This window comes from Lutjanus erythropterus, chromosome 21 (assembly GCF_056507025.1).
Source record: "Lutjanus erythropterus isolate fLutEry1 chromosome 21, fLutEry1.hap2, whole genome shotgun sequence".
NCBI classification, from domain to species: Eukaryota; Metazoa; Chordata; class Actinopteri; order Lutjaniformes; family Lutjanidae; genus Lutjanus; species Lutjanus erythropterus.
The window spans coordinates 12,890,103-12,916,325 of record NC_139337.1 but is presented as its reverse complement, the minus strand read 5'-3'; the positions used below and the strand labels follow the sequence as shown (position 1 = coordinate 12,916,325).

At 40.2% G+C, this 26,223-nt stretch overlaps 1 protein-coding gene across 2 annotated transcripts in view; it reads left to right on the top strand.

The window, feature by feature from the left end:
- Positions 1-24,445, top strand: part of ofcc1 (orofacial cleft 1 candidate 1) — a 110,103-nt gene extending 85,658 nt beyond the window's left edge. For both annotated transcript variants that reach the window (XM_084747274.1, XM_084747273.1), the window contains 3 exons: positions 15,611-15,808; positions 24,042-24,180; positions 24,372-24,445. In XM_084747274.1, the coding sequence (XP_084603400.1) occupies positions 15,611-15,808; positions 24,042-24,180; positions 24,372-24,445 (411 nt within the window). The remainder of the gene's footprint in view (positions 1-15,610; positions 15,809-24,041; positions 24,181-24,371) is intronic.
- The last annotated feature ends 1,778 nt before the right edge of the window (positions 24,446-26,223 follow it).

Here is a 26,223-nt window from a genome sequence, read left to right as displayed (position 1 = left end):
ACTGTGGACAAACTCCAGCCCTGTTGGTCACTCACATACATGTACTCACACAAACCATTGCATGACCTCGATAATAAATTCCTCACAAATGTGTCTTCAGACACCTTTCTGTCTTATGCTGGCAATTTCTGGGTTTATTTCTCTAGCAGGAGAGAAAATGTTACTGTTGAGAGTATTTTGTTTATAGCAGTAAAGAACTCACATAAAAAAGGATCCTTTGATTGACCTATATTCATTCATTCTTAGTATACGCCATACATTTGAACAATGTTAAATACATTATATCTACCAATTTGTTTTATTAGAGGTGTTTCATGTACAGAAAAACAGGTGTTATAAAAGGTGGGGTCATCTTATAAGCAGGGTTTAATTTTGTATTAATAGATTTCAGGCTAATTGGTCTTTGGACAGAAACCTTAAACTTCCTCCTATTTTGTTTACATTACATTATGCACCACTATAATGTCTCATCCCATTTCTGAACAGACCCACAGTTCCAGCGGTAGATAGAGAGAGAAAGGAGAAAGTGTTCCAGTATGAACTCGTCGGTGTGAACAGTTTAATTACAGGGAGTGTCAGCCCCATTGCTTAATGTGTCCCTCACAATTAATCCAGGGAGAGGATGTCATTATCTACCAAAGCCTGGGCCTGGGCAGGCTTTTCTGTCAGAGGGAAAAGAGGGAGGGAACGAGGGAGCGAAAAAGAGTCAAAAGAAGGAAGTGCCTTTAGTTAGCAGTCAACTGTAAGGCCGACCTCCGTGTCACACAGGAGGATCATGCTAAGATCCTTGGAGATTATTTCAAAACGCTGTGATCTTCAAATGTTTCGGACACTTGCCTCGTATGACTCCATCAATGTGGATGAGATTTTTCTTTTAATTTCTTCATAATATGAAGCTTGGCCCGTCAGCTGTCAAAACATGTCCAGCTGGAAGAAGTTAGATTGAAGCCAGGTTTTCACCACTTTGAGATACTTTTCCATCCCTCCCTCCTTCTTCACCCCCCCCTCCTTTTCTCCTTCATCAGGACAAGACCTAAGGAGCCTGATCCCTTGCCATCCCATAATGTGAAACATAAGGCAACAAATTGGACTGTTGAATAGTGAGAAAACATTTAGCAGGAGCTTTGCACACACGAAACAAAAATTAAGAGGACTCATCTCACGCCAGAGGTTTCACAGCCAAACCACCTGCTTCATATCTGTGGTAGTTTAACCAAAATGTTTCATTGATTAATCTTACATGCAGGACGTAATCATTGTAGAAACAGAAGTTAATTATATCAGCTAAAGAAATGTTACACAGTGCGTATCATGTAGGCAGACATACTTCCATACACTCTTAGAAATACAAGTCCTATTACCATAAAGGGTTCTATGGTTTGTGCTCATATATGTGGTTTCCACCAACATGGAACCAACCCCATTCCGGTCACCTAATTTTGAACTGTTCTGAACATTTCTATCACAAATAAATTGGTTTGAAACGAGAAAAACTGGTGAAACCAAAAAATATCAGGTTTTCCTTGGGGAAGCGGACATGTTGTAGTCTACAGGTCACTGAGTTGTGCAGCGCCCTCAATTGGTGGCATCCATGATTACAATGGTTCCACTAAAAACTGATGGAAACACAGGCTGGTTTTCTAGATAGCACCAAAGTTCCAAGGATCTTGAGTAGAACCGGAACCAGAACCAGAGCTTATGTAGAGGAAAGGGCTGAGAGAGTTTTAACTAGAAGCCAAGAGAAAAGGTTATATACAGAACCATCTGAGAAATATTTTACCCAGAGCTCCCTATGAGAAGTTCTACAGAGAACCCTTCAAGAGTGTAATGGTTCCAATCAGAACCCTCTCTTAGACCTTTTCCACTAACGTTGAACTGGCCTGTGCAGATTCCCTCACCTAATTTTGAACTGTCTCATGTACACCAAAAATAAAAGTTTCTAACCAGAAGAGTTGGTTCCCAGCTGGAACCAAAAAATAGCATGGTTTCCAGATTGGAACCAAAGTGAGCATGCCATATTCCACAGGTTGCTGTGCATTGTGCAGCACCTTCTTTTGATGACATCTTTGCTTACAATGGTTCCACTTAAAACAGGTGGAAACATGGGAGACCCTTCTTCACCAAATTAGCTCTGGTTCTTGATCCAATTGCATTCAAGATTGTCTTGTTTCCACCAGTTTGAGAGGAACCATTGTAATCAACACACGAAATTTGGTTCCCAAGAAAAAACATTTTTTTCTGGTTCCAGCTGGGAACCAACGTATCAGGTTTTTAACCTATTTATTTTTGTGAAAATACTCATAATGTTTCAAAATCAGCTGCTTGAACTCGATCAGAGTTGGTTCCACGTTGGTGGAAAAGTATTAGGGCTGATTCACTAGATAGCAGCAAGGTTTCAAGACCAGACCAGAACTAGAGCTAATTTGATGGAAAAGAGCCCTGAGGGGGTTATATCCAGAACCCTTCCATCTTCAAAGGGTGATAACAGGGACTCAACCTGGGATTTCCAAAGACTTGCAGGGGGTTTTATTTAGAAGCCACCCAAGGGTTCTATTGAGAACCATTTTATATTATGGTAAGAAGAACCCTTGACAGACCCTTCCAAAAAGGGTTCTTTGGATGAAAAGGGCTCTTAGTGGAATCCCTCGTCTTACAAAGAACCGTTAACCTACCCTTTCTTTCAAAGGGATTCTTAAGATGCAAATGGTTCTGGGAAGAACCTCAGAAAGAACCCTTTTGGAACCCTTATTTCTAAGAGTGTAGGGTCAATGTTGTAATGCTCACTAAGACACACATACAAAGATGCATATACAGCCTCTTGACTCCACCGAGGTTTTACAGCTTGAACTTGACAGATCTGATTCTTTGTGACTGTCCATCGTTAGTCACTTCTTTTCCCCTTTCTGCCTTCCTTTCCTTTAAAGAGTTTGACCTTGGCCGCTTCCTATGGCCCGGAGGGGATGAGGAAGGTCTGGTGATTGTGACAGGTGTCGCGTCTTAACAGCCCCACATGACATCCCGAGGAGAGATAGACATTTGGAGGGATTTTTTTTTTCATAAGGGTTCACTCATAACCTTAAAGAGACAGTGTGTGTGTGTGTGTGTGTGTGTGTGTGTGCATGCACATGTACAGTATCTATGAAAGACAGAGTGCACGCATGTGTGTGTGTGCGCGTGCGCGTGCGTGTGCGCGCGCGTCTTACTGCTGATTCCCAGCTCTCATTTCAGTTATTGGCTTGGATACTTATCACCTCCAGCCTCCGAGGCCTGATTAGGTTGAAGCTACTCCAAAGTCAAATTTTGGATATCAAAGGCAATACTCAACTTTGGCATCTGTCTGCAGCATCTTAATATGAAGCCCGGGCTCCTGACAATTTCAGAATTGAGCACCACGTCTTAAAATATGTGTTCCATACACTTAAAGTGAAAAAGTATGTTTTCAGGGATTACCAGAGGGAGGCATGTCTACAAACACTGAATTAGTTTGGTGTGAGGTGTCATGGTGTGATTGGACCGATATTGGTTGGTCTCTGGATACAGGTGTAAATTAACTTAAATTTCAACAGAAGCATTAGCTTTAAAGAGATTATTTGAAGCAGGGTTGTATGAGGTACTTATCAATCCTCAGTGTATTAACTACAGTAGATGGCGGTTGACATGTCCCCAGTTTGGAGAAGCAAAGAGGAGCACCTGCACGGGAAGCTTAGCAATGAACTGCTGTGGATGTGGTTCACCTAAAAAAAATCTATATCAGTTTAAATGTTTTTCCCACTTTATTTTGCTGTCAATAAATCAAATATTGTTCTCTCTGCACAAACCAAACTCCATAGGAAATATCAGTAATTTTACTTTGCAGAACGTGGGAGATGCTTGTCTACCATGGCCTTGGCGGGTTAGTTGCACACACAATAGTCACACAATAACAAACAAACTAACAGGTCAAGGCAGTGATGGACCAGCAACTGTCATGTTCTCATGTTGGTTTGAAGGGGGCAATATTTGGCTTATATAATGGCAATTTCCTGTTGGAAAAGGTTGCCTGATTGCAGGGTGAAGTGGTGAAGTAATAAAAATATGCTCAATATACCATATGCTTAAACTTATATTGAATTTTTTAGGTGGCTAAAATACATTTTGATGCTGACACTGTTCACAACAATACATTGCTTAGTTTTCATGCTGGTTCTCCTCTCTGCATCTCCAAACTGGGGGCGTGCTGACTACCATTTACTGTATATAATACATTGACTATGGATAAGTATCATAGACAGGACAACCCCACTTCAAATAATCTGAACGATCCCTTTATTTATTCTTCGAATTACTCCTTCATCTTCTTGCTAATATTTCAACATATACACATGTATTGTCACTTTTTAATATTTAAATCTGTACAGTGGTGTTGCAGGTTTGAAGGTACATATTTCCAGGAAAAGTAATTTATTTAATTTTGTTCAATCTTTTAATCACTCCTGTACATTTAAGGATTTAAAGAAACATGATTTTGTGAACAGACATTTGTGAACAGACAGTGTTAGAAACAATAAAACATGGAGCTTTTTCTTTGTTAAATAAAGTTGCAGGTAAACTTAAGCGTGCTCCAGAACAAACCTGGAAAAGTGATCTCCTTAGGGCCCAGGGTGAGTCAGACATGGTGTGGAAGTGAAAGATGGGCTACTATCCGAGTTGTTTACTGTAGGCTGGGAGTAGGCTTTATTTCCTGCTAAGGAGATTAGTAACAGTGAATTATGCATATCTTATTTTCTGGATTATCTCAGGCACTCAGAGATACTATCTCCCTGGATAATCTCTTTTAAAGTTGTTCAGTTTATTCTGACTGTAAATATAGTCATTGTTGCTTGTTTATCTTTTTTTTTTCTCGAAGTCCAATTTGGTCTGTGCTACTTTTGGATGGAGTGTGTTATTGCACTTTAACTATGATTACTCAAGTTGAAATATTTATAGACAGTGATCTTTGCTTTACACACACACAGTAATGAGAGGAGGGTGGATGAAAGCTACTGTAGCGTACTGGCCATTTCGTCACTCTGTGTGTATGTGCGCGTTAGCATCTGTGTGTGTCCCTGCATGCAAATATGAATGGGTAGCCTGTCTTGTCCAGTGGTGCGTTTAACCAGACACAGACCTTTGCTTCAGCCAAATCAGGCCCAACGCAGACAGTGTGCATCCATGCCATTTTCAAGCTGCTCCAATTATATCTGCCGACCGTCCACATATTGGCCAAATTTACAATAATAGCATATCTATTTCCATCCTAATGGCTGACATTGCTTGGCTTATCCATGCATGTATGTCGATGGTCTTTTATGCTTTGTGGTTTGGTCTGTTCCCAGCCATGTGCAATGTGCTGTAGCCTGTCTTGGCCTTGCATGTGTATGTGTTGCATGAAGTCAGTGAGTGTGTATGTATCTGTGTGTATGCATCCATTAATATCTCTGTGAATGAGCATTTGTGTACTGTGACCCCTGACGTATGAAGTTTGTGTGTCAGTACAGCAAGAAACAAGACCCAGGGGGTTCTACACAGAGCAATTTTATAATGCATGGGTTTTATCTAGAACCAATAAAGGGGGTTCTACCAAGAACGCTTTTATATGATGGCACCAAGAACCCTTGATGAAATGGTTATTGAAGGATTTCAACAATCCTTGAAAAACTCTTTCTTCAAAGAAGGGTTCTTTACATGAAAAGGGTTCTTAATGGAACCTTTAGTCTTACAAAGAATCCTTGAGGTACACTTTCTTCAAAAAAGGGTTCTTCATAAACAAGTGGTTCTGGGTAGAACTGCTGCCCTTCAGGAAGAAGCTTTTTGAAAGCCTTATTTCTAAGACTGTAGAGTATATGTGCCTATTATTTCAAATTGGAATGTGAGTTTGTGAACCCAGTGTGTGAGTGTGTGAATGTGTGTTTGTGTGCCCATGAGCCCATGTTGGCACGTGTGTGTGTTTGCCTACATACAGTGTGTGTCTGTGGTATGAACCCAGTGCTCAGCAAAGAGGCCTTGAGCCCGGGCCAGCTCTGACAGACAGACAGGGTGGTGGTGGTGGTGGTGGAGTGGAGGGATTGACCCTCTATAGCTTAGAGAGCCTCTGCACAGTACACACTCCTTCAACCCCCCCAACTCCTCCCCATCTCCCCACAACCCTCCCCTCCCTCCCTCCCCCCACTCCCTGCTGCCTAGCCCCGAGCGCCCGCAGGCACTGGAGATGCACGCATGCGTTGCCTCACTGTGTGAGGCTTTGTCTGTTTGTGAGCATAGATGTATGTGTATGTGTGTGTGTGTGTGTGTGTGTGTGTGTGTGTGTGTGCTAGCATGTAGATGAGTGTTACTGTGCATGTGTGTGTGTGTGTGTGTGTGTGTGTGTGTGTGTGAATGAGGATCTGTGGACAAAAGAAGCAACCATGTCTACCTCTTCTCTCACTTGGCAATAATCATTGATGCTCCTTTCTGCCCGATCTGTGCTTGTGTGCTCACTGTGTTTTCATGTCATGACTGCCTTTTGTTTTAAACTGTACAGAAAAATGTGTTTCAAATGTTAACACCTAATCACATTAAAACAACAATATTAATATAAATAGATTGAAACAAAAAATTATTGAAATCAGTGTTTAGTTGTCCAGTTTAAGATACAGCATACAGCAGCTGATAAAGTTGTTATGTGCTAACGAGGCATTTCTATTGGGCATACAATTCAGACTGCTTTGTTGATTATCATCAACATATATTAAGTTTAACAATCCAGTTGTGCTTTTCACATGTGAAACATCTGCGACAGCATCCCTGAGCAGTTTCCTTTGCCCTGATATTACAGTATATTTACTTCCAAAGCATCATGGACAACATTAGGCATCATCCATTTCCCTGGCTACCTGGCTTTTAGGGCAGAATTATACTCCAAAATGGAAGGGTACATGACATTCCTTCCACTATGGCAAAATGAAGCCAAAATGTCCTGGATATGAGCACTGCCATCTTGTGCCGCTGATGTCATTTGGAGCCAGAGTCTGTGCAGTAGTGATCCGCGTTGGAGTCACGCTTTTGAGTTGCCGCTCCCACAGCTGGCCAACTCAGTCACAAGCAGAGCTCAGCTGTCAAGCATGATGTGAAACTTGCTTTTACAGCATCAAATATCTAATTAAAACCAAACTGATCAGAAAAAAATGAACGCTTGAACTGCTGTTAGCTGAAAAGAACTACCTAAAATGACAGAAACCATCTTTGGAAAAAAAAAAGACATGTAGTTTAGACCATGTGATGGTCTATACTATACTTTACTGTGGCACAGCACGTTTCCTAACTCTTCTCTGAATTTTCAAGCATTTTTGATAAAACTGTTTAATAAATGGTGCTAGAGAATTCAGGATATCTGAAAAAGGCTCTTTAGAAGTATGTGCATTACTGTGAATTACCAAACTGGCCAATCTTAATCTGCTGTCGTGGTCCAGATAGGGTATCTTACCAACAGCAATCAAAACTGCTCAAATACGTATCCCAAATAGTTCCAAATACTTCTTGATGATGCCAGCACTTCTGTGACTCAGATTTGGTTCATCTTTGGTACAACATCAACATTTTATTACAGAAAACTGGCTAATAACCAAGGTGACTTGGCACCTTATAAAACACATCAAAGGATCTAGGTGCTGAAAATACTCTTCTTACATAGGAAGCTGTACTTAAAATCCAGATTTATTATAACATGCTGGTACCAGCCAAGCCCAGACCTACTTCCCATGCCCATACCCAGCCAATCTCTGTCTCTAAATAAAGCTTCCTCCAGGTATTAGTGCTATCACTCTTACAGTCCTCAGCCCTCTTCAACTATAAATCTGTCTTCAGCCACAGCACAAGCTCCACATCCAGCTCCTTTCCCAATCCTGCTGTGGCCCTTTACAAGTGCCAGAGCCAGCCACAGCCCCATTCCACGTACCTGGGTGCAGAACCAGCACCATCGTCAATTTTCTCCCGAAACTAAACTTACAGTAAATCCCCCCACTCCACAGAGCTCCAGTCTCTTCCCTAGTCTCAGTCCCAACCATAGTCCCAGCCACAGCCTGGGCTTCCATGTGCGACTGACACATAAATAACCAAGCCTGTCCGCCACCCAGGCAAATTCAAATGCACCTGTCAAAGTGATGAAGCACCCGCCCGCAGGGAAGCATTGTTTACATTTTCACTCCACTCTTCGCAAAAGTGAGATTCTAATTATTTTTCCACTGTAAATTAAAGCCAAGTGGGACAGAACTACAAACCAAAATGATCATGGCGGTGTGGCAGGAGAAAACCCCAGCGCTCCCATGTAAGACCGCGTGAAGGGTGGGAAACGGCTGGAGAAAGTGTGTGGGTGGTATACGGAGGGAAGGTCAGCAGCTTTTGTCTTCAAGAGAGGAGATAGCGAGGGAGACGGAAAGGGGGAGAGAATGGAGGTATAGCGTTCACACAGCCAGTCTACTTCTGTTGCGCTCATTACAGGCAAGGTCTAGAGAACTTCAACCAACTGGAATACATTATGCTCTCACATTTCATACATAATAATGTGCCAAAAATGTGCTGCATTATTTTTCATACCAATGGACATGGAGAGAGAAAGAAAGACAGAGAGAGAGAGAGAGAGAAGGGAAAGATTTAATTAGTCCATGGGAACATGCAAATGGAAGGTAAAATTAGACAGAGGAAGGGAGACCTGGGGAAGGGAGAGTGCACGAATGGTAATGATGGCTATCTAGTTTGGATCAATCATTAAGGGATCAGGGGGACTGACAGGCCTGTTCGTGCCCACGCCTTAGGCTCCTGTTCTGGACAGTCGCCAGCCCGGCTCAGTCGGCCTGCCCATTGAGACGTTTCCTTCTCTCCTCCCTTCACTTCAGTCACACACAAGAGCACACACACACACACACACACACACACGTATGTACGCATATATCACACAAATGCACACATATTAGGTACCTTAGGTGGACAATCTAACTTTTCCCAATAAAAGCGCCATATTTGGTATCTATGGAAACTCACTTTGAGGCCTTGCCAGATAGTGTTGATTAATCAGTGACGCTTACCCTCTTATTGCAATATTTTCAAAATGGTGGATTAAAGGGATAGGACCTTTAAAGTGGACTCTATATTTAGAATATTGTCCCTGCTTTAACTTTCCACCAGACAGTCCTTTCTTACAGGTGACCACTGTTGTAAGCCAAACATCGCTCTCTCCAAACCAAATAAACTCAATGTGTGAATTCTGTCATTTTACATTGCCCAACAAGAGAGTTGCTGGTCTACCACTGCCTCGATCTGCTAGTTTGTGTTAAAGTGAAACTTTGGTGAATCTGAGCTGTCCTTTTAAGATGCAGAAGTTAGACAATAACACAAACAAACTAAAAGATTGAGACAGTAGCACACAAGAAACTCCCATGCTCTGCAAGGTAAAATTACTGATTTCACCCATGGAGTTTGGTTGGGTTTGGAGAGAGTAATAGAGAACATCTGTTTCGCATTGGAAAAGAATATCCTAAGGCAAAGTATAGTGGTGATAATATTCTAAATAGTATACAGTATTGGTGTATTTGTGTACAGTAATTTTGGTGATATTGCTTTTTCTTTGGTGAATATAACTTAAGTGGCTACAGTACCTTTTGTTTCTGACCTTATTCTGTTTTGGTACCCCTCTCTGCTTCTCCCATCTACTGTAGGTAATATACTGACTATTGATAAGGACCTCATACAGTCCCCCTTAAAATAATCTGAACTATCCCTTTGAGGCATGTGTTAGTAGACTAAGGGTGACTTTTAATGGGCTCTCTTGGCCTTGGGTCCCATTTTGACGCCGTGTTTTGATTGTCATCTGAAAATAGTAAAGTTTTTAAAGGTCATGGGGGTCAAGTTTGGGAACTGTTTTTGTTGTCAGCAGGGACATACTGGATGGGGTCACAGAGGAAGTGTCCCTTTTTAATAATGGTCCACTCCAGACACTGTGTTTATATCTAACATGTCACAAAATGGAGGGAAATGTCAGACGCTGATATTTGTGACAGTCAAGGACAAGTGAGATAAATATATAAAATACACTGTACCTATCCCAGACACAGCTATTACTAGACCAGCCTGTCACCCAGTGGAAAATTACTATTTAATTCCCATCTGCCCTCTTTTTAGCTGTTAGATGCAAGTTTAAATCCTAATTTAGGAATGAATATGGGTCACTTTTTAAATATAACACAAAAGAATATCCCTTTTAGAATGTGGTGCATTTATCCCTTTATCTTCGAGGCAGTGATCCCTATTTTTTGGCCTCAAACTAACAAAACCACATAGGAATTCCAAATCCATCCCTTGACAGACTTGTATATTTGTACACACTTGAATCAAAATGATTGACAGGTTAGTCGAATTTTATTACAAGTCACAGTGGATTTTTAAAAAGAAAAGCTTTCCACAGGCGCCTGTATTTAAGTACTGATTGCTTTTATTCTGCATTCATATGTGGTATGGAATGATTCGCTAGGTGTGAAATCGCATCTTCTCCCAGAAAGACAGACAGACTATATTTGTGAACCATGGAGCCATGTCTGCAGCTGTGCCATCCCCACTTCCTGTGCCCCTGTCCCTCCCTCCCATTCTCCGTGTGTATTTGCGGTAATGTCTACAAATCCTGAAATTTATGTCCCTGCTGGAAAACATGGTTTGCCGTTTATAGTCCTCCGCCACTAAAAGAAATAAGGCCCGTCTCTCCTGATGCAAGTCAAGGGACTGATGCAGACTCTATCAGATTTCTAAATACAGACCCCAACAATAAATCCTGGCTTGATTGGGTTTGAATTGGGTTAGCTCACTTGAATGCTATCTGCTTAACCCACAGCTGGCCTGTCTGCTCCATGCAGGCATTGAACCTAAATCAGTCACTTAGTGCTATCAAATGGAACAATGGTGGAGTGGAGAGAGCACTCAAGCTAGGGCTAGAAGCCAGGCTAGCACCATAACGCAACACAACAGACCAGAACAGAGTAGTGTAGAGCAGACAGGGCCCTCTAATGCTCTTTCCTTTCTGTGTCTCAGCAATGATGCATCCTGAGAGCCATGGTGCATTGCATGAAATGGCATCACCCAAACCGAACACACAAACACCTTTTCAAGCTTTTGTCTAGTCTTGTCAAGTGGATTTCACGTGCTAATTAGCGTAGGATGGTGGCATGGCTAACATCAAAAAAATCTATTTTCATGCAAGCCAAAATACATACACATGCATACCACACAGGGGAATTCAAGCAGGTGTGTTTAACCAAAGTGACTTAGAGTACATGGCTGAATCCATGGTGTTTCTATCACCACTGTACAGCTTGGTTTATAAAATCCTGGACTGGGGCCTTAACCGGGTCATAGGCACACCTCCTGTGACCAGTACTGCAGGAAAGCATATTTTCTTACTCAGTTTTTTCCCACATTTGTGCCTTTAAATGTTTCTGAATCCTTACGCAGGGAACCACAACACAGGAAGCGATCTAGGATTTTCAGTCGCACTTTATTTTACAGAAAAATAATATGACATAACAAGCTGTGCTTTGAACCAAGACAGAAACTACAAATAATATGCTCTTCAGAAAATATTAGGCCCATTATTAGACTAGACGTTAATTAGGGACACATTACACTAGAACAGAACAGTAAACTAAAGTGTATTGTTTCCCACTGTTAGACCCTTTTTTAGATTTCATTAGAAGGTAAACAGGCACACATTACAACGGCACTGTAAAGAAAACTAAAGCGTATTTTTTCCCTGTATAAGACCTTTATTAGACTTCATTCAAGGGTAATTAGAAACACATTACAAAAGAAATGAAATGTAAACTAATGTGAAATCACAAATCGCATTATCTGCCTTAAGTATTACAGTAAGTCTGTGTCACCGATAGACAAAATGTTTCTCTCCCTCTTTAATTTTGGCCTCAAGTAAAGTCTAATAGGGGTCTAACAATGGAAAATCATACACTTTAGTTGACAGTGTAAATCTTTTGTAAGTTGTCCCAAATTACATTCTAAGAAAGTCTAATAAGGGTCTAATAAAGGGTCTAATATTGTCTAATAAAGAATATAGTATTTCTATTTCATTTAATCTAATTTAAGACAAAGTATAGCTTGTTACATCTTATTGGTGTACGGTAAAAAAGAGTGTGACCAGATTTTCTGCACACTCCCACTTGTGTTTCCTCAAAAATGAAAAAAAAAGCAGCAAATCAACATACACACACTATCCAAACAGACTGATTGCTGCCTAGCAGAGGTGCTGATTACTTAAGGAATTCAGGTAATCAGTTTCCCCCAGTGTGGGCCGAGGCCAAGCTAGAGGCAAGGCGCAGTTGAGGCGATTTCACTAATGAGCGTCTTAATTAGCGTTGAAGAGATGCATCCCCGCGTCCCCACCTCCCCCTGACACACACACACCTTCTTTAAATGTTCTTAGCTGGTCGTCTTTCTCTCAGCACTCGTGACTCTTTGACATTTTGACAATGAGGTCCTTTCTACTCATGGGGCTGTCTGGTTTGCAGTTTATGCAATGTCTCTAATTACAAGTGGTGTAATGGCTCCCACTGTTTTCTCGGTGAAGTGCCTAGAGTTGTGTTTGGCTAACCGTTTATAAGTGCAGGGTGACATCGATACACCACCAAATTAAACCTCTCCTTCAGCTTGACCCTGCCACTCACGGCCTGCTGAATGAGTTTGCCTTTTTTCCTTTTTCTGTATTTTTAGACGAATCATAATTACGCAGCCAATTAGGGGGTCACCTTGAGTTTCACAAACTACTTGAAAAACTTCCTCCTCTTTGTGACTCTGACTGTGTGTGTGCATGTGAGTGTGTGTGGCTTAATGTGTGTGTGTATGAGGTTCTCCCTGGTCTGAGTTTGCATTATGGCCCACATCCCACATAGCTCCCTATAGAGCAGGGGTCCTCAACTGCATTTGTCCAAGGGCCAGATTCTTTTAAGCCGACACTGTGGGGGCCAGACATTCAAATAATCCTATGCACCTAGCTTATTCACTTCCTTACAAAATTAATGTTTTTTATTAGCCATTATCAGCGTGAACAGACACTTAAGAAGCATGGGAAATCCATAATGAAAACTAGATACTTAATGACAAAATGTTCACAAACCTCTGCCAAGGAGGCAGTTCAGTGAGGAGTGATGGTTAAACAATTTAAGTCCTGAAAAATAACAGCATAATGCAGTCCTGATAGGGAATAATAATCAGCTTTAACTAGTTTTGGCTGTACTGTGCAGTTGGACCCTTACTTTGCATTTGACACCTGTAGTTACTGGTGGTAACAGCAAGTGCAGTTTACAACCAGTGACAGAATTTTGAGGCAGCAAAGTAAACAGTTGTTGTTTTATTAACAAGTCAGGCAATAATCGATCCTTTTCCATCATTTTGTGCGCAACTGTGATCTGATTACCTGTTGCACACAATCAGCAGCACACAGTGGAAGGAGATGGCTCCCTCGCTGAGAAGTTGCAGCCTGCCACCTGCAGCTCTTCACCTAAAGGTTCTTCTATGCTTAACGTTAGACATGCATATGCATATGGACAGAGTCTTCTGTCTGTACTCTGTGCTCGTTTCGGTCATATTTGTGCACATTTTCTGAAGCTTGCTGATATGGACAAAACCGCGCAATACTACTGGAAGCTGTTGGGGGCAGTGTAGCAGTGTAGCCAACAGTTCAAGTGAGACATGGCCTCAGGATATGACGAAGAAATTTTAAGAATCCTAAAGTATTGGACATGATATTCATCGTCTGTTAGTGAAAACAACAGCTCACTGTGCCTGTGCTTCATGTTCCAACATTTTAAACTTATCCGCTATCAAAAAAAGCTTTTTTCATTGTGATGATCATTAGCGGTAAAACTATGCTCACTGACAAACATGTTATATTTCCTGTGTTAACATCAAAATAAAAGTCAACATGTGTTTTCATTAGTGGCCATTCTGCGGGCCTGATGGGAAGTTTGGTGGGCCAGATGTGGCCTGTGAGCCCATTAGTTGATGATCACAGCTATGGAATATACACAAACAAAGACACACACAAATGCATCTAAAAAGTCTCAGACAGATTTAGGTCTATCTTTGCCTGGTCATCTGGAACATGAAGTTTGGATATATGTCCTACAAAACATTCCTGTCACATTTTCATTTCATTTACTTTGTGTGGATTTACTACGTTGTTTTTTAGTTAATATGATGTATAAGATCTGTGGTGATGCATGAGATCAGACATTCAAACCCTCACCAGCAGACACTATCAGGAAGGCAGCGAGCCCCCATGATCTTCACACATGGATGACTTCGAGTTACATGACCTATATAACATGCTACACGCTTCGCTTGCTCCACGTGTCTCACCCTAACACAGAGGGGCAACGCATTACAGGTGTGTGAGCCCCCAGTACACACACACACACACACACACAAAGAGTCATAAACAAGCCTGCCACCAGGATTATACATGTGTATGCATGATCACAAACACAGCCTGTCTCTTTACCTGCCACAAATCAGGCCCCATAGGACTCATGCGCTACTAGGAATTAGCGTGCTGATGTACTGTACGCCAGTGGTGCTTATCTGGTGGCTGCAGTTGCATGTAATTAAAATGAACATCTCAGCAGTTTGCAAGGTACAGACTGATTTTAATATTTTGTACATGTTTTTTTAAGTTACTGGCACTTATTTTTGTATCATCTGAGGATTTTATCCCACATGTACTTGCAATATGTGTTCAGATAAACACTCAGCATACTGTAGCAAAGACCAAAAAGTGTATTTTAACATTGAATGCACCACCATGCAAACGACCAGTGTGTAAGATTTAGTGGCATCTAATGGTGAGGTTGCAGACTGCAAACACCTCGTCTTACCCTCCTCTTCCAAGCATGTGATTATGCACTAATGAAAGCATACGTATTAACCATTTGCCTTTTTTGTGTGGTCAGTCTGAGCACTTCTAGCTGAAAATATGAAAGAACTTTTGAGAAAGGCACTGGTGTCATTACCATTGCTTTTTTTTCAGGCAATTAATCATACATTGTGGACTCATCACCCTGGTAGCTTGTTCTGACAGAATAGCCCCTTTGTGGGAGCAGATCGCCGGATTGTTGATGATGAGTGTCATGCTTTTATTACCCTATATGTTGTAAACTTATGAGCTGTGTAATCAACCCTTGTTTGTAGCATTAAGTTAGCTTCATAGCTAATGTCAAGCGTAATATCAAACCCAGAAACAATATTTTTTCTCTCACTGCACATGCACTTCATCCAGAGCACCCTGCCGCAGTTTTCTGCCAGAGAAAAACACTATATGGACACAGGCTCGTCCATTTTGTCATTCTGTAAATAAATCCCTGTAAATATTACACACTGCACCTTTAATGGTTGTATTTTCTTTTCAGTTTGATTTTCCAACAATATAACTTGTCAATGCAATTATTTAGCAGCCCACTTTGAAGCCTTGGATATCAGAGATTTTGAGATGCTTTTGAACACACCATCAAGTAAGAGTTTACAGTCCCTGCTCACATTATCTCCCTTCATTTTTGTGTTTGATTAGGTGACAGTCTATGACTATATCTGGACAGTGGAAGACCCCTTAGCAGGCTCTGCAGCCCCAAGTGAGCCCCAGAGGGAGGGTGCACCCCCACCAGAGGGAGAGACCAGCACCCATGTGGCCATCTACACCCTCTACCTGAGTGGGCTGAAACAAAGATACAGGCACTTCCTCCGACAACCAGATGGGGCTATCATTGAGGTGGGATATCAATATATTTTATATGATTTGTCAAAACAACTATTTTCACAAGCTATAAAGAAAGAAATCTCTGTCTGTCTCTTTTCCTGTTTCTACTGCTGGAAACATGATTAACACAGGTAGGTTTGACAATATTCAGAGTCAGTTGTACCTTATGATATTGGCAGTGGGATTACATGCAGTTATTATGTGACCACAAATACAAAGAAAGTGTATACTTATGCCGAGGCAGGAAAATGAAGGGAAGAGGGCAAATGGAGGGAGAGGAAGAAAGTAGAAAACTAGTTCTCTACTCTGCTTTTGGAACAATAAAAAGACAACAGTACAGCTCTGTGGTCTGAAAGGGTGAATGACTGTGACAGAATTTTATTTTTTCCTTGGTTTAAACCAGATTCAATTTATTTCTTCTTTTCAAACAGGAAATGACAGGATTTGCTCTGAAAAACAAATCAAGACTTAGTTCATCATGCGAACAAAGTCAACAAAACTCACCTTTCTCCTGGCCTTGTCTGCCTGTAACAACCGTTTACAATCTGTATGCTATATAATAAAAATTCCAGCGCCACATCCTGTTTAATAGTGTGTTATGACTTATGATGAAACGTAATTTGAAACAGAAAAAAAAAAGCACACAGTGCTGCCTAACTTTGCCGTGCATTGTAATTATTGCAACTTATATTTAGCTCCACGTCCTCCAAGTCCCTGCAAGACAGGCAGGTCAGAAACAGACTGGTTCACAGATTGTTGCCTAATTAAAAGTAGTGCTTTGTGACAACTGCTGCAGTGGCGAGAAGTCATTCCTTTCCTCAATCATTCTGTCAGTCGCCCAAGAGCAACCTGGATCATCCCCACAAAATTAATATTTTGAAGTTTGAATGTCAGCGGAGTGAGGGAGGAGGGGGTTGTATGCGCTAACAATTAGCTCTGAGGCTCTTTTGCGTTCTAATGGTTCTCCGTCATAGTTTGACTGATGGTGAGCTTATGTGAGTAAACACACAGCATGGTATATTTATTACTGGTGTCGCACTGTCTGTGTGTGTATGTGTATATATGCATGTGTGTGTGTGTGTGTGTGTGTGTGTGTGTGTCTGTAGCCTCTAGACCTGTGCAGAGCAGATGAGACATCTGGGGGGGATTGTTCATAGCAGCACACACTCATCAACACAGACAAACACACACAGATCAAAAAAAAAGTTATGGTATACACAAAAAACCTACAGTGTAAAAATAACTTTGAGAAGTTAAGTGTGGGCTGCTATAAAATCTTAATTTGACTTAATTGGAAAAGAAAAGTTGTGGTAATTTGTAATGATTTAAAACAAATAAACTTAAAACTTGAATCAAACTCAAACTTTTCAGTTCTGAACTTAACTAAGTTATGTAATATTTTGTTGACATAATTCAACAACAACAAATGTTACATGTTAAGTTGAACCAACAACTAATTAGTCACCCTGACAAACATTACTAACAAATTTGATTTCCTTTTACATTCAAACAATGCATGCTGGGAAGTTTGCTGATCATGTTTCTTCAGAAAGTTAATTTAATGACTTGACTGAAGCCTGTACAATACATTCATTCAACTCATCATTCAGTTCGACTTATTAAGTTAAAATAACTCATGCTCTTAAGTTCTGGGTTTGAAAATAAATACCAGAAATTTTAAGTTCAGTTAACTTGAATAAATAATGAGACTAAGTTGAGTTAATGAGAAAGGATTAGTTGATTCCACTGAATTCTTGTGAATTGATGATGATGATATGATGTTTTTTTTATAGTGTACAACAGTCTCCCTTTGCATAAACACACAAATGCAGTCGCTGACACAAATTTACAGCACTCATAACCCAGACACATGAAACCTTAACTCACTGAGAGTAAAAGAATGAATCCCTCCATCTGTGCTATGTGAAATCATTTCTACTGCGCTGACTCTCCATTCTTTAAACTGTGAAGGGAGTTTCATAGAGGCCACGCTAAGTGAAAGATAGGTGTTACTGTCCTTGGGAAACACATTCACACACGCGCTTACTCTATCTTTCTGTTGCTCTCTTTTTCTCACACACACTGTGTCCCTTGGGTATTGCTGTCTGTTCCTTGCAACTTAACAGGCAGGGACCTCCAGTAGCAAGAGATGCCGATGGCGTCCTCTTTCACCCGCTGGTAGTGGGGAGCGATAACACCGATGCTCAGCATCGCCGAGAGAGCACTATGCCATTCCCCTTCGCCTCGCAGCACGGACCCCCCACTTTACATATTCAAAACTAATCCTCCCCTGAATATATAGACTGGTTTTATGTATAGAGCAAGATCCAGGAACCACCAAAGGGCATCCCCAGCACTCGGAAGAACACTTGAGCTGATTTTATTAGTGCTTTATATAATTCTGGCAGCGATACACACACTGCGACAGGGTGCTGTGTACAAACTGGCCTTCAGATGTAAGGTGACAGCTCCTCAGAGAGAAATAACAGCTGTGCAGGCACTTCTACAAAAATTAGATAGATAAAAAATACAGAATGAAATAGAAAAGCTCTGCTATCAGATGCAGTGACCAGAGTAATGCAGAGAAGTTCTCCTCTCTGCTTAGATTTATGACATTTTAAAGCAATTTTATGGGTTTTCCCGTATAGGCTTATTACTTTATTCACTTATCCGAATAATAGCATGTTTTATGATGATGTGGTTACACTGCTATGTTACTAGACAAAAGTATTATGTAGCATGAATCCTGTTTAAGCAATAAAAACTAATGTAATTTGTTTTACTTCAAGCCAATATACACTGAGGTATGTTTGCCTTTTTCACTCAGGCTTTATTGCAGCATATCAACATATAGTCTTAACATTTCAATTTAGGACGTGTATGCTCAAAGGAAATACTCTTTTTTTCTCATGATTATTATTATATTACTATTACCTGTTGTAGTAGTGTCTACCATATACACTGCAAAAATGAAAAAGTTGAGAAAACTTACAACTTCAATAGATTTTTGAGTTTTGAGCCCAACTCAAACTTGAGTTCTTTAAAGTTCTATCAAATAATAATGTTTTGTTGAGATCATTTACTTTTCTGCATTGGATAAACATGAATCTTTGAGTTTTAGCAGCTCCAAAAATTTGATTTCAGAAATTGTGTGTCAATACAAAGTGTCAATTCTGAGTCACTGTCAATTATAACAAATTATGTTAAAAAAACAAAAAAAAAGAAAAGGAAACCAACCTTGGGAAAGGTAAGGCTTTACTAACCTTAGCCCCCTCTGTAGCCTCCACTAAGGAACTGTGTCAAGTTGGATGTTACTGTCACCAACACACTCAGAAAAAACAAGTAAATATTAATTTATGAAACAAGTATGAGGCACTATTTAATTTAAGTAAGAACAATAGATTTACAGTGTAATAATATAATATTACAATGTAAAAATGTAATATTTTCAATTACCATTTCATTTTCAAATAAGTAAATAATCAAAAATCAGGCTCACAGCTCAATGTGAACAATTTTCTCAACTGTTTTTTTACAGTGTATTCTTTTTTTCGATTCTGTTTTGAAAACCTGATCTTTGAAATAGGAGGACGACAATGACAAAAAACTTTATTTGACTGTGTAATAACGTGACTCCATCCTCTGTCCCAGTTAGTTAAAAGACTAATCCTGCTACTTAAGAAGTCTGTTTCCATTTACTGAGGAAATATTGACGGATGGCTCATTTCCTTTAAAGAGCTCTGTTTTCGCAGGCAGTGTCCTGGACGCCAATGCCCCGGAGGACTCGCTCCTCCCTTAGACTAACATGACCACAGCTCCGGGGGCCAGCAGCTTTGCATAATACCCTCAAATTTACACCCAAAATTTGTCTAAACGAACACCTTAAAAAGCAAGTACTGGAAGAAGTGCCCTAAGCTATAGACACTGTTAGACACTGTTTGGAAGGCGCAGAACAGCGAGGTGTGTCCTGTTTGATTTGCTGGAGAGTGAGAGTCATGAGAAACTAAATATTTCTTGTGTTTATTCAGCCATTATTGAACCTGTTTTTTTCTTTCTGTGTTGCATCGTTAGCAAGAAGTAGGAATGGAGTGGAAGGAGTGCATTCTGAGTTGTGGGTGTGCCGTAAAAAATATAACGATAATGAAGTCTTTATTGACTTGCATATTGAATTCTGTTTAAAGAAAGTTAATATTAATGATCCATCATATGCTCTCATCCAGCATGTTGCCCAAGGCAGGTGTCTGTAATATTGACCATGTTGAAGGAATCTTCCAGCTGAATCACAACAATACAAAAAAGTTAAAGCCACGTTCCCATCAGTGTGCTCCAATAAAAGACATTAAAGGTAAAGTGAGGTGTTGCTTTTCAAACACTCATTACCTATAAACAGATGTTCCCCAGCTGCCAACTCACAAAATGCACTGCTGACAACAACTGTTCGGGCCGAAATTATGCAGGGAAATGCATCTATATAACCTAGGACCTTCAGAGAAGGCCTCATAACCACTCTGTCTGAAGAAACAAGATGGCTGATGAAGAAATTAATGCAGGCAAAGTCATTATCTTCCCTCCTAAAACCACAGTGGGTTTATGTCCCCCTGTGTCGTTTTTTTCTCCGGGGCTAGCATTTAAGTGTCGATGGACTTATAAAAAGATAGGACAAGCCAACTGTGCTCCTTTTGTCTCCTTTCCTCCATATGGGAGGCAGCAGCATATGCAAGAACTGGCTCAGCTTCTGTAAAACTTCCATTAAAGATGCACAACTAAGGCTCTGCCAGCTTGAATATTACCTCTCTGCGCAAATTATTTATGGCTCGGAAAAAACGCTGATGATGAGCATCTCCAGCGACTTGTATAAATAAAAACACTTTTCTCTGCAATTTCAGCTGTGCTTTCTTCTCTCCCTTTTCTGAGGGGGATGTGCTTAACCATTTGTAGAAACAAAAGGTATGCAGTTTATTCACATGGTAAGGTTTTAACTGTATTACATTTAATTATTGGTCACACTTTATTTTACGGTACACTGATAGGACATAAAAAAAGCTGTATTCTGTATCAAATTAGACAAAAATATATAGATATGTTTTTTAAATCAAAAATTAAACAGCTACACAACTATATGTTTTTCATTAGATATTTTAAAACCTTTATTAGACCCTTGTTAGATGTTATTAGAGGGTAATTTGGGACTCACTACAACAGAACTGCACTGTCAACTAAAGTGTATTGTTTCCCACTGTAAGACTTGTTAGACTTTGTAGAGGGTAGACATATGACAATAAAACTGTACTGTAAACTAAAGTGAAATCAATGTTTTTTACGTCTCTTTAGTGTACTGTTAGTTGTAGAGTGTCTAATTAGTGCATAGCTGTGTTTATTTACTGACAAATATACCATATTATTTCTAGTTTTTGTCTAATTTAATACATAGTACAGCTTTTTACATCTTATTGTGCATGGGTTCTCCTTTAGGAGAGCTAAAGGAGAACCCATGCACCCCTTATGCTTTGTAGATTTTTATAATAACGGTGACAAATCAGATAAATATGATGATGATTGTTAATAATGATACTGCTGATGACGAATCAAGAATATGAAGGCAGAGCGATGAGAAGTTGTAAAGAGCACAGAGGATTGCTCTTTCTTGTGGGACACCTCATCATCATGATACGCCATCAAATCTCTCATTAACAAGGTCCCTTTGTCTCGTCGTTCCATGACTCAGCCCACCATCCGTCCGTCTGCGCGTGACGACGACTCTTCACCGGACCAATATTGACCTAATTTAGCATGCAGAGAATATGAAGAAGTTAACCTTTCGAAAAAACACCTTGCAGCAACATTAATTGACAAACCGCATCAATTCTCCCTCCTACCCCTCTTTTGTAATTACTCTGCCGCACGTTTGATTGCCGCTGCGGAGCTGAGGACCCACGCTTCATTTGCCGTGAGGTCATCGGCAGCCCTCAGAAATATGAATATGATTTATACAGGAAGTGAGTGTGCTCTGTATGCTGTGTGTGTGCTGTCTTTTCTGCATGTGGTGTGTGTGGTTACGAGAGACACAGACAAGAAGAGGGAGAGAGAGAGAGAGAGGGGGGAATGTCCTTGGCTTCGTACTGTATGTTGCATGAGGAGATTAATGCCTCCCTGGCAGCCATATCTGCTTAGCAGGAGGACTTCTCCAAAGTACACCGCATGTAATTATCTGGCAAGTTTATACTAGTTTCAGATAAAGAAGCACTCTGTGGCACATTTTTTTCAAGTTTGCTCAATTGCTGCTCTATCTGTGTAATTTGCAACTTTAGAAAAGTGCCAGCCTACCGTTTTGACATGACTGCTTGATGCCGCTGTTATGAAATATAGACGTGTGGAAAGAATGCAGAAGTAATTTTGACTTAACCCATCATTATATTAAATTTCAGTTATTATTTATGTAACACAGTTTCATTGAATGTATTTTCTTCGTATATTTATGTTAACCCTTTTATGCACATCATAGATCAAAAAAGAACTTTTCATCCTATTTCTCTTTGCCATAAATTAATTCCATTATTCAACAATCCAGGTATTAGTTAACTTGTTTTGAATCATTACAAATCCTTTTCATTTTTCCTTACTTTTCAAATAAATATTATATTTGTATCATTACACTGTAAATTCTAGCAAGTTAAGTATACTTAAAAAGGAAACAGATTAAATTGGTAAAAGTAAGTAAAAGAACTCATCTGTGTCAGCACACTTTTAGTCAAACCAGCCGTCTTCATCAGGCCCTGAGGAAGACTCAGCCACATCCTCTGCCCCATCCTTGAGGAGCACCATCCTTAAAGAGCTGCCACCAACTTACACAGAAAAATCAAGTAAATATTATAGAATGAAGCAAGTATGATGGTAAAAGTACTTGAGTACTGGCAACTCAGTGTAGGCAAGTAACGTTAAAAGACTAATATAAATTAAGTTACAGGCATGTTTGCATTTACAGTGTACCCTTCTAATGTACAACATGGGTCAAAATAACAATTGTTGTAACAACTGTTATTTCATGCATGGCTGAGTGTTTTTTTCCTGTATATTTGAAAGAAATATCAATATTTTATTATTTAATTTTCCAGGTATGCATGTATCTTGTTTTTGATCACATGCCATTAGCACCCAGGTGTCAGCAGCCAAGCTTTTTACACCCAGAGACATTGTGGCTATTTACATCCACATAGCAGAGACAAACCATGATCAAACTTAAATGTAGTAGACGGTGAACCTCCACCACACTTCAGAGAAGAAGGGAGAGCTGGGAAACCAGAGGTACGCAGAGAGAGACCAGGACGAAGCCAGCGAACTTGGGTTAAGATTCTGAATGGGCTGGCCCCACCTGATGTCATCAGACTAGGACCCCACCATCCTGTGCAACGTCACGGTGGCAAACACAAGAGCAGTGCCACTTGTTCCTCTAAGAGACATCATGAGACATCAAGAGACGCCATGCTGGAGTCTTGATCATTATTGAAATTAATCAGACAAATCCCTCCACCAACTTGAAAGGGCCATACAGACTTCACTGCAGTTACACTACCTATACACTACAGTTCAACATCAGTTATCAGTAATAACTAACATGTATGTTACGTGACAAATAAACAAGTTTCAGGTTTGTGTGTGTGTTTTATTGAAAGAATGCTTGGAAAATTTAACGGTGACATCAATGGATTTCAAAAGATGTAGCAAGGAGACACTCAGACAAGTATTAAATAAAATAGGAAATTTATATGGATTATTTCTGACCCATGTCGTGGATTAGATGGCATCTGGATATCTTGCATATCAAAGAATTAAAAAATATATTAAATTTTTAGAAAAACAGACAATGTATCATTTTATCAAGGCTCATACCAGTGGGATTTAAGTTGTATTTTATATCACTGTACATAAGTAGGCCAACCCAGAGTTGTGAGAGCCGTTTCCCCTCTGGGACCAGAGGTAGTGTGTCATATAAAGTCTCCATTTCTGCTTCTCCTCCAAGTTCACTCTAAGCACCAGGACAGAGGCAGAGACTATGCATGACAACACTACTCGCAGGCCTGGAGGAAAATAGCAGTTCTCCTGCCAATCTCAGTCTCTGTCATCCGAGTTCAACCTGTACTTTGAGATGCTTGATACATTTGGCCCCGGGGCCCTCCTGAAACAGTTGTTGTACTGTTCATTTATTGTTAAGTTTTCCTTGCATGTTTTTTTTTTTTTTTTTCTGAAGGTGATTGGTGACGTGGAAGCGGTGTACAACACAGCCAGGATGGTGCCCTGCCGGGGTCAGGGCTCTGCCAATCAGACAGAGGACAATGAAGGTGCAAGTGCTCCACAGCAGCTACGGAAACGGAAGAAACTATTTGGGCGTGAGTGATACTTCTACATGAAAATCACACAAAAATATGTTTTTAGGTCGCTCACAGTATTAGACAGCGCACAAAGAAAAGTAGACACACAGTAACCCTCATCACCTCCTCTCTCTCTCACACACACACCTCCTACCTGCTGTTTGTTTAGCAGAATTTACACAGTTTGATGCCATGTTTCGTTCCCTCAGGGTCCCATCGTGTGGAGCCAGTAGGGGGAAGTGGGTGTGGCTCTAGTTTTGCACTGCAGGACCTCAACCAATGATATCAAAGCAAAGTAGGAGATAGTTGTACCCTGAACTGATGTGTGTCATTTGATCAACTGTCTGTTTGACTGAAAGTGTCTGAAGTGTCTGTTATAGTTCTTGAATTATTCAAATGTTATAAACAGAAACAGTTTCAGAATTTTAAGCTCCACTTTTCAACAGGTTTCTCTCAGTATTAAAAATGCACCTGTGTATTCTATAATTGTGTAGTACTTTCTGGGTACATAACTTTTTCTAAAAGGAATGGGGTTACAAAAGGTTGAACAATATATATATATATATATATATATATATATATGTATATATATATATATATATATATATATATATATATATATATATATATATATATATATATATATATATATGTCAGTTTAATTGTGTGCTATATTTAGAATATTTTCACTGCTTTATCTGTCAAACCATTGTTATATAAGCCAAATATCAGTCTCTCCTAACCAACCAAACTCCACAGGTAAAATCAGTAGTTTTACCTTACAGGACACAAGAGTTGCTGGTCTACCACTGCCTCGATCTGTTAGTTTGTTCATGACATTGTGTAACAGTGGTGTTTGAAAAGGATTATTCCGATTCACTAAAGTCACACCTGAACACTTGAGTTCTGCAGGGTAAAATGACTGATTCTGCCTGTGGGGTTTGGTTGGTTCGGAGAGACTGATATTTGGCTTTTATAACAGTGGTTTCCTATCAGAAAAGGCTGTGTGACACTGCAATGGTGTCCTTCTCTGCTTCTCCAAACTAGAAGTGTGCTGACTGGGATCTACTGTAGGTAATACGCTGACTACCAGTACCTTCTACAACCCTACTTCAAATAATCTGAACTGTCCCTTTAAATGAAAAAATATATAGAAAGTAATGTGGTCAAAAGGATAAGGATGGAAGACTGGCTCACCCGAACAAAGAATAAAGTAACTTATATTGCTTTTGCAAGTAAACATAAATAGTGTATGTGAACTAATAAGCTATTTGTAACATAATAAACAATGTTCAGCAACACTTCTAATGAATGCAGCTCATTAGATGTTCAGCGCTGCCTCAACATGGTGAAAAATGAAGATTCTAAAAGTCACTAATCAGAACACGAGTGATAAAATATCAATATTGGCTTCACATTAAGCAGGATAATATTCAGGCCAGCTTGATTTGTATTGAATATGTGTCTGCTAGCCGGTGCTCTGTGTAATGAAGTGGCTCACAAATCAGGCCATAATGGCTGCCTACTTACACATATTGCTTAATTAAAGGTTGTGAGCTTATTAGCATGTGTCTCTGGCACAGGGTGCGGGGAGATGGGAATCGGGACTGATGTCGTTGAGGACTGGGCTTTAAAGGTTTTATAGATAGCTAACCTATCATACTAAAGCCATGCCCGCCGCCCCTCCCCCCTAAAATCGGATCTTAATAACCTGTCATTTTCATTGATGATGATTCTCCTTTATGGGCAGCCATTACAGATCAAGTTCTGGGTCTTGTTGGATGGCGATATAGCGGCCATTTGTGCTCGTCATTACCAGGAACACACCTTACTTTGGCCTTGAAGTTGCTCCTCACCTCCATGTTTAAACCATCACAGTCAAGGCCCGGAGGCACGGTACATATGGACACACACAACGCATTCCCTCTCACACACACACACACACACACACACACACCCCTCACAGCTCTGATAGAGCCACAGGCCTTTCCAGCCTATAAAAAGGAAGACAAAATTTAAAAGAAACTATGACATTTTCACATTAATCTGTTGATCTGATAT